General features: G+C 33.7%; 1 protein-coding gene across 1 annotated transcript; it reads right to left on the reverse strand.

The window, feature by feature from the left end:
• Positions 1-653: 653 nt before the first annotated feature.
• LOC140801268 (protein WUSCHEL-like) lies at positions 654-1,926 on the reverse strand. The gene is made up of 3 exons (XM_073156289.1): positions 1,540-1,926; positions 1,284-1,381; positions 654-1,135 (listed from the first exon to the last, which is right to left on the reverse strand). The coding sequence occupies exons 1-3, from the start codon at positions 1,895-1,897 to the stop codon at positions 872-874; spliced, it is 720 nt and encodes a 239-aa protein (XP_073012390.1). The 5' UTR covers positions 1,898-1,926; the 3' UTR covers positions 654-871.
• Between the last annotated feature and the right edge of the window lie 7,488 nt (positions 1,927-9,414).

The following is a 9,414-nucleotide window of genomic DNA, read 5'->3' on the forward strand; positions in this document are numbered from 1 at the left end:
CAGGAAATTGCACAGCAGGAGCGTGCATATTCTAAATTCTTTGTCAGCTTTATCAATAACTAGTCCAGAAAGACGGGTTTAAGTAATATTATATAAACGTATTGAGTAACGATAGAAAACAAACTATAGATATATCAACTTTATCTTTATATTCGTATCAAACAAATTTTGATTTCCGTTAGAGTTTACCATTATCAGATCCATTTTCACTCTATACTGATATCAAGAGCTTACTATCGGACTGTTCTTGTACACCTAGAGGAGGAAGATTAATGAATGTTTGACAGAAATAAGGTGTTCTCTTTTAAAATTTTGATCTAATTTTTTTGAATTTGGATTTTAGTTCTCGACCTTTTACAAATCTATGCATCGTAGCATTTGTATTTCATATTTCTCATACTCCGACACATTGGGTGTTGTTATTGAACTAATGCGACATACTTTTCTGTGCAGAAAAAAGAAAGACTATATAGATAGTCTAGCAAATAGAGGAAGGGCTAGTTGATCTCAAAACTACAAGAAAAAGAAACTAAATAATAGCGGATGAGCTACTACGTAGGTCTTTGGAATCGTCACGGATCTCGAAGCAGTCTGACAAAGCTGGGACCCTCCAAAAGAATACCGTTTACAGTGCAAGAAAATGCAACGCTTCACTTGATCAGTTCGCACACAGCCAACGAAGGAGAACAAAGCCAACTGAAATTAAGTACTAGACAGTACTACAACTAGAGAGATAGATTGTAAAGACTACTGCCATCCTTTCCACTCAGGCATAGTAGCAAAAGGACAAGGGAAGACCAACACAAGTTAAATTCTACTACTAGTATGCCATGAGCTCACATAGAGCCCGGAGGAGTGCAGCAATAAGAGCTCAAAGTGAGCTCCAGGGAAGTGGATTGGTAGTTGTAGAGGTGGTGTTGCTCCTGTTCTTGCTGGTAAAAACTGGGGAAGTATTGCGCTTGTTCTTCTTGGTCTTCTGGCGAGTAGTAGTATTGATGGGGAAGAGTGGAAGGGTTTCGAGATCACGAGTCACTGCTGTTGTTCTCTCTGAGTAGTACAGCCATGGCTCAATTCCCACCCATGCCTTGTTGCTGCTCTCCATTTCTGACCCATCTCCTCCATTCATGCAACATTCCTGTTTAAACATATTAAGCACATACTTTCCCGTTTAACAACATGCATGCGACTTGAAAAAGGTGACATGTTTCATATATTTAGTATGAGTAATTTATGTAGCTTTCCATCCCCATGTCATCCTTTTAAGCGTATACATATATACTTACTGTGTAGCTCCTTTCTGTAATCATAGAACCGCCACAAATATTAGTCTCCATCTGTCCTACACTGTAGAAGCCTGGAGAAGAACAAGGAGTAATGACACCTGCACCACCACATGATAAGCACAAGTAGAGCAAACCAAAGGAAACCTATATATATATATATATATATATATATATATATATATATATATATATATATATATATATATATATATATATATATATATAAACGCATGTCTGTGTGTTGTGTGTGTACTACCAGGGGAAATTATGGCAGTGCCCTTGTTGTTGGGCGTAGTGGGGATGTCCACAGTTAGTCTTTTCTTCTGCCTCTCCCTGGCCTTGTGGTTCTGGAACCAGTAGAAGACATTCTTGCCTTCTATCTTGCCATACTGCCTGAGTGTTGAAGAGATCCTCTGGATTTGATCACTACTGGGTGATCTAATCCCACAATTGTAGTAGAGGTCCCTCAGTATCCTTATCTGCTCACTGGTGGGGATCCACCTTGTGCTGGACTGCCTGCAGAGGAAGCTACTCTTGCTTCCACCCACATTACTGTTGATGCAAACCTCCTCATGTTGTGGTAGTGGTTGTTGCAGGTACTTGTGGGTCTCCATGGTAACAACAAAGTTTTGAACAGAGAGAGAGTAGGTGATGGGAGTGGAATGAAGAGTGGGAGATGGATAGGTATTTGAAGAGGGGCAGTAGGGTTAGGGGGAGGGGGAGGGGGAGGGGGAGGGAAGGAGGCTAAGAGATTGAGAAGATCAGATGAATATCTTTGAGAGAGGGACTGAAGTTGACAGATTGGGAGCTTAAAAAGGGTAGGAGACAAAGTAGGGTGTAGAAAGTTAGGGGTCCAGAAGGAATTGCTTATGTGAAAAGGTATGCAACTAAAATCATTACTTACAGCTGAGGGACTGCAGAGAGAGAAGAGAGAAGAGAGAGACAGAGACATGTATGGGAGGGGGAGGGAAGGAGGCTAAGAGATTGAGAAGATCAGATGAATATCTTTGAGAGAGGGACTGAAGTTGACAGATTGGGAGCTTAAAAAGGGTAGGAGACAAAGTAGGGTGTAGAAAGTTAGGGGTCCAGAAGGAATTGCTTATGTGAAAAGGTATGCAACTAAAATCATTACTTACAGCTGAGGGACTGCAGAGAGAGAAGAGAGAAGAGAGAGACAGAGACATGTATCTCTGTCTTTTGTGATATTGAAAAGAGGAAGGATGAAAGAGAGTGAATTTAAAATGAATGAGTGTGGGATTCAAGAAACACGATGGGTGGCTAATCACTGTAAGTACCTGTTAATTTGTGAATTGTATTTCTACCTCGGGAAAAATCTTCTCATAATGATTGGTTTATTGACCTGTAACTACTAGATGGATATAACCTTGGTCTTTGCGTCACCTTCTGCTTGTCCTTTTGGTTCTTAAGCTTTGATTATGAGTTTGCTAAGTTTGCTTCGGAAAATACTAGCTGATAATGAGTTTTTGACTAAATTAGCCCTCCCATATGTTTTTTTAACGTGTCTAATACATTTTATAACTTTTAAATACAGAATTAAGAGTGTTTTACTACGTCACTAAAGTTACTGACTCAAGCAAATATAAATCATTTGATCGAGTTAAAGACCTATATAACAAATTTAATAATCGTTACGAAATTTTTTAAATCTTATAGAAGAAATATTTATATAAGTTATTTTCTGATCTAGCAAAAATATTTAAAAGTTATTAAGCTGAAAAATAATTATATAGAATATTATCTCATAAATTTTAATAACTGTATTAGTTATTTTTAAATTTTATATAAGCCGATGATATAGAAGACATATATCTCTTGGTCAGAGATTTGCCACCTCATTAAATATCGTATTTAAAATTTGAGTTGAATTATTCACGTGATAAAAGTAGTTTGACAGACTTTTAGTTGATTTTTGAAAGACTAATTGGCCAGAATTAATGCTCCCGCTTGACCAGCCATCTAGATAGATGAGATCATCGAATGAGTTAGTTCGAGTTAGGGTTAAGTTTTTTAGGCTAATCGAGTTTAAATATTTATTCATAGCACGACCCACTAATTACTCGGGCCACATCGGGTTCGGGCCGGGCTAGAATGTTCTTACCCGTTACCGCCCACTACTCTATTAAATATTGGACTTGGATTGGATATAATGAGTCGAACATAATGAGTTAAATATAAAAAATATTATATCTTATTGAGCAAAGTTTAATATGCTTATATGAAGACATTTATTTCATGAGAACATATTTATATATTGATATATAGTTTACTAAATATTCAATGTAAGACTAAACAAATTATAGAAATATACATACATTATAGGTTGGGCCATAGATGAGAGTAGTGGATTGAGCTTTTGAGGCAGATTTGGGTAGGTTGGGCCTAATGATGATGTCTACTTCTAGAACAGCACAAACTAAGAGCATCATTCTTGGGTGCGTTCAAATGGAGTTCAGACGCCCAAAACTATGAGCGAGCTTCGTCAAGGTGTTAACTTGATACAGATTTTAGTTAGATTAGGGCTTAATTAATTCTGAGTCAGTTAAGATTAACCTCCATATATATGTGGAGAGTAGCATAGTCTATGATATCGTTGAAGAAATTATTGATTTGTCTCATTCTCTATATTGTCCTCTCTATCTCATAGCTCTCGATCTTCCTCCTTCCCATTCCTTCAATCTAGTTGTTGTCCATCGCCAAGGTCGCTAATCCCACTAAACCCGTAGGGTCAACTACTTCTTTTAGATCTTACCTCCCCTACCGCTCACAAATCATTACCATAAATATACCCCTAGGATTGAACCATACCAATTTTACTTTTCTAAAACGTATGGTGAAGTTTTATTTATTTATTAATGGATGGTTACATATATGTAAATTAAATTAATTATAGACATAAGATGACCTCAATACTCTTAAGTAAATTTTTTAATATGAAAGGTAAAAATAAAAATGGAATTAGAATTTAAAGTCAATAATAAGTATTTTAGGTATTTTTATTTTTATTTTTATTTTTATAAAGAACAAAATATTCTCTTTTACCTAGCTGCTTTTAGATTAAAATTAATTATGGATATTTTTGAAGCATCGAAAGAAAAATATAGGATGAAATGATAAATATTCCTATGGTAGGATGTGAATGAATATAAAGATTAAATATTTAGTGTTTTTATTAAATTCCTTTTTCTTCTAACAAATGCAATAGAAGAAAGATTTTCATTGTCTTAGAGGTATTGCATTAGGGCTGGATTTTCCTCCTAATAAAAAAAGAATAATTATGAAAATAAAAATCTCAAATTTAGTATAGTATAAATTCTGAATAAAAACAACACAACCTTGTCGCTTTTGAGGGAACCTAATTCTATTATATAAAAAATATAGGAGAATAGCTTGCTCAAAATTTTGACTAGTAGTAAATTAGCTTCAACTGGCGATCTGATCAAGAACGTGAACGATCTAAAATCGACTAATTTTGTATGTTTGTTAGTAAAGGTTGTCTAAATAATAAAACTCGTAGACTTTCCAATTTACGCTCTTAAATCATCATCCAAAACAAATGTGTATGAGACTTTCCAACTCGGATATTGTTGATCTTGCTCGTTAACCAACAATGTATTTTATATCCTAACTCTTATAATATAGATCTTTTATAAGTTCATTTGGTAACAAGCATGAGATCTTGTTCTTGATCCCTATCTAGACCATCTCTAACTAAATTATAAGAAAATTCTATCCATCCAAGGGCTTTTTTATTTTGCATGTACACCTCTCAAGATTTTTCTTATTCGGATGAGTACCATTCTAAATTTCATATTTATAATTAAAATTTCTAAACTCATAGAATTATAAGTAAAAAAAAAAAAAAGAAACCATTTCAAAGACAAAAGTACTTAGTAACTAAGATCAAATATCAAACATTAGTTAGTTTAATTGCCATCCGGACAAAACTTATGCAATGAATGTCTATATATATATATATATATATCAATTTTAGAAGAATAAATTATAATCATAGTTTAATAATTGAGTTCTATCAGGTCATAAGTTTGATTTCCTAATGATGTGGATTAATATTTAGTCGTTCCTTTATTTAGCCTACCATTATAATCTCTAATCTATAGAAAAATATAATCGAAAAACTTTAACAGGGATAATAGAAGAATACATATTTTTTGTTTTCTTTCCTTAGAGGATGAGACCATTGATTAAGATATCATTTAAAAAAAAAATTAAAAAAACGATATCAGCATATAAATATGCTCTCCAATTCATAAAGAGTACTGTGCTCCAGTAGTGTTGTTGTCTATGCGACCGTCGTGATAAATTCTTGAAGCACAACGAGTGTCGTACAAATGGTAACGAACGGATGGAACATCCCTACGTCCAATGTCCTTTGTTCTCCAGCCCTGTCATGCATCATGGAACAAACGCGTTCGCAAGATTTTACAAAAGATTCAACCAAGTTGAAAGAATATGCTCTTCTGATAATAATACGTATTGTCAGTCTTAGAAGATATTATATGCTTAATAAACATAATATTAGAGTTTAAACAAATGTAAGCTTTTTGAGTAACCAGTTAGTTATACGGTAGCAGAGTGCATTTATTGGGGTGGCATGTGAAGGAGGATCTTAATATAAGATATGTGATATATATTTTTAGTTATTAACTAATAGCTCAAGTTTAGTCTTTGGGTCAAATGGCTAGGCAATATTTTTTATTTTTTATTTTTTATTTTTTATTTATTTTATGATACGTGAGAATCTAATGTCACAATCCGGACTAAATCTCATAACAAAAAAGAAAAAAGAAAAAAGAAAAACATGTTTAGAACTATTTTTTAGAAAGGGAAATGAGAATTTAATAGTGCCCCGTATAAATCAGTTTCAGGAATTCAAACCTAGAAAGGCTCTCATATAATATATGAAAAAAGGGCCTTTCCCATCTTACCTAGTTTGGATTAAAGTTTCTTAAGTTCTTTTATTGATGCATGCTTTTTTTAAAGAAAATTGCATAAAATATCTTATCTTTTAATAAAATTGTAATTTATACCCTATATTTTTACTATTTATAAATTGAGCCTTATATTTAGCAATATATGTGGAAAAAAACTATCTTATTTATTCTGTTAGTTAAACTTAATTAAACCTCTAGGTTAAGTTAACTATACTAAAAAAATTATAAAAATATTTATAATCAAGTCATACTAAGGATATTTTAGTTATTTTAGAAATAAAATATCTCTACTTAATAAAATATTCTCATGATGTTAGTTCAAATTTAACTGATTTATAAATAGTAAAATGGTAGGGTGAATTACAATTTCATTAAAAAGCAAGGTGCAAATTTCTTTTTTTATTTTATTGATGCATGCTTTTCATATTGAGTACTTTCCTTTGATAAATTTGGTTAAGTAATTTAAGGAATTGTAGCATGTATTTAATGTATAATTTAAAAACTTTTTTATTTGCTAAATATGGGAGGGCCAATTACCAGTAGACGAACTAGACTTTAATGAATAGGTCATTATCTATGGTTCTAGTTGGCATGTCGAGCATTACTAGCTCGGACTTGATCAGGCTTGGATAAGGATTGACCCAAGTTAGTCCAATAGACTTATGTGTCGGAGTCGAACAAGGCCCAACGCGAGCCACCACGGCCTTTTCGAGCAGTAAACGAGCATTGCATCGTTGGCACTAATTTTTAACAGCCTCCTAGGAGATTTTGTCATGAACAACAATCAAACTTCCACGTTACCTAAAGCAACCCTTCTTATTTGTGTAAGAAGAATGGCAAAGAGAGAGGTAAGATTTGTTAGTACCTAGAACAAAACTCTATGGTTAGGAACATAACGGGTTGAAGAAAAAGTTTACAAACCAACAAAAAAACTCACTCACTACTGTTATATGCCAAACTCGAGCGAAGTTTTTTTTTTCTTTTCTTCTTTCTTAATATTGAGGGAGTGTTTTCATTTTCATATCAGGTTGATCAACATATATTGAATCACATGAATCCTTCCGGTCGGTCAAAAACTAATAATCCAAATCAAACATATTGTATGGTATTTTTACTATTCCCAAACTTGATAGAACTACATAAAGGATTTCTTGCCTGCCTGGATAGGTTGCATCAGTTTTTTTTTTTTCCATTATTCAAGAACTCAAAGGTAAGACATGAGCTAAACAAATAGACAATCATATTTTAATATAAAGACACTTAGGTCCTATTCCGGCACGGGCACGTGCACGCCCACGCGCCCACAAGGCACGTGCGGCGCACGCGACAGGTCGGGCAGGGCCCGTCACACATAGATACTCTCCTGTACACATATAATCATAACATTATCAAATAAAATATGCTAACCTATCCATGATCACATAATCCATCACCAAATAAATCATACTATTAACCAAATAAACCGGTTAACATATAAATATCCCAGTCCACAATAATATATATTAGACCACTACATAATTTGGCAGGACCCACACGGGCCACAATAAACCATTAAGATACAACTAAAATAACTAATACAAGAGTGCACTATGATTCGACCTGTAATATACAAATCATCGTCTAATACAAAAGAGTACAAATATTAAATACTAGTACAACTCAATATCTGGTTAAACTATCATCTATACCGTCTCGCATCTATAGCTCACCTCATCATCGTTCTAAAATATCTTCTCAAGATATCTCAAGTTACTATCACGTACCACATATTTGAGAGGGCTAGAAAAGAAATAAAGAGAGTCATGAGCAAAAGGCTCAGTGAATAGACTTTACCTTGAATTAGTGGTACCAATTAGAGAATAAATCATGTACTGGATAATATGAATCAGAAAGCAACATGATGCCATGTATGAACATGTATATATGTATCCTCAATGACATATATATGAATAAAATCGATTCTCATGAATAAGCATATTATATTCTCAATTAAAAATATATCACATGATGAAATTACTATATAACATCACCGAATATAATGACATATTATATATAACAATTATGATCCAATGATACTAGTCACATCAATGATGATGCATGATGTATGCCAACCACTAGATAATCGTATATGTCAGAGCCAGATATAATTCACATATCTCTCACTATCACAATCATCTGTCTCAACTCTAAATATCATCCACCATGCTGGACTACGGTACCTGGCCCCAAACTCGATACACATTATGTCACAAGCTCAGAGCATACCTTATCATACGCTAAGAGTATCTCTGTAGATAAATCATACCCTGCCATATGCTGTAGATAAATCATACCCTGCCATACGCTAAGGGTATCTTAGAAGAAAGTAATCATACCCTGCCATACGCTAAGGGTATCTTAGAAGAAAGTAATCATACCCTGCCATACGCTAAGGGTATATCAATAATAGTTGTACCCTGTCATACGCTAAGAGTATGTCCAGTACTAGTCCGGACCAGATACCGTTCCAGCCACCGCATCATATCACATCACATCACATACATATGTACTTTTATGATTTCTTATTTATGATAAATCATATGCATATATATCCAGTACGACAATAGATCATGCAACTCAAGAATTTAGGTGGTAAAGAAGCCAAGAGAAAAATGATGCAATGCCGACTCTAACCATGTATCTAACACATGTATACTTTTCCTAGTTTATCACATGCATACTCATGATAGAGATTATCCCGACATAAGAACCATAATAGTATAATCATCTCTATATATCACCAATGTACTCATATCTCAAATCAGCCTAATCAAATATATGATAAAATATGCTTGACTGAAATCATCTCTAGATAAAATCATATAATCATGTTGGAGGCCAAAACATGCATGTACATAAGATATAATATATCATAATTTGAGAAAGGCATCTAGGGGATAAAACTACTCACAGTTTGATCAGAAGACACAAACCACGCATCTCTCATGTCCATCAGATAACCGAGTGACACTCATCGCTAGCAAGATCCACGGGGTCTCAAATAATATTCAAATAATATTAATTAGTCATTTATCCAATTAAAATTTGTTCAAGTAGAATATAAAAGTTTATTTGGTTTAAAAATCACTTCTTTTACTTTGCACATAACTATAGTCACA

Source organism: Typha latifolia, chromosome 14 (assembly GCF_019914945.1).
Source record: "Typha latifolia isolate L0001 chromosome 14, TyphaL0001v2, whole genome shotgun sequence".
NCBI classification, from domain to species: Eukaryota; Viridiplantae; Streptophyta; class Magnoliopsida; order Poales; family Typhaceae; genus Typha; species Typha latifolia.

Excerpts from the sequence above, each read along its gene's own strand:
- LOC140801268 (XM_073156289.1), bottom strand. The coding sequence starts at position 1,897 with ATGGAGACCCACAAGTACCTGCAACAACCACTACCACAACATGAGGAG. Across the intron at positions 1,382-1,539 it reads CACTGCCATAATTTCCCCTG|GTGTCATTACTCCTTGTTCT; the intron begins GTAGTACACACA and ends GTGGTGGTGCAG. Across the intron at positions 1,136-1,283 it reads TTACAGAAAGGAGCTACACA|GAATGTTGCATGAATGGAGG; the intron begins GTAAGTATATAT and ends ATGTTTAAACAG.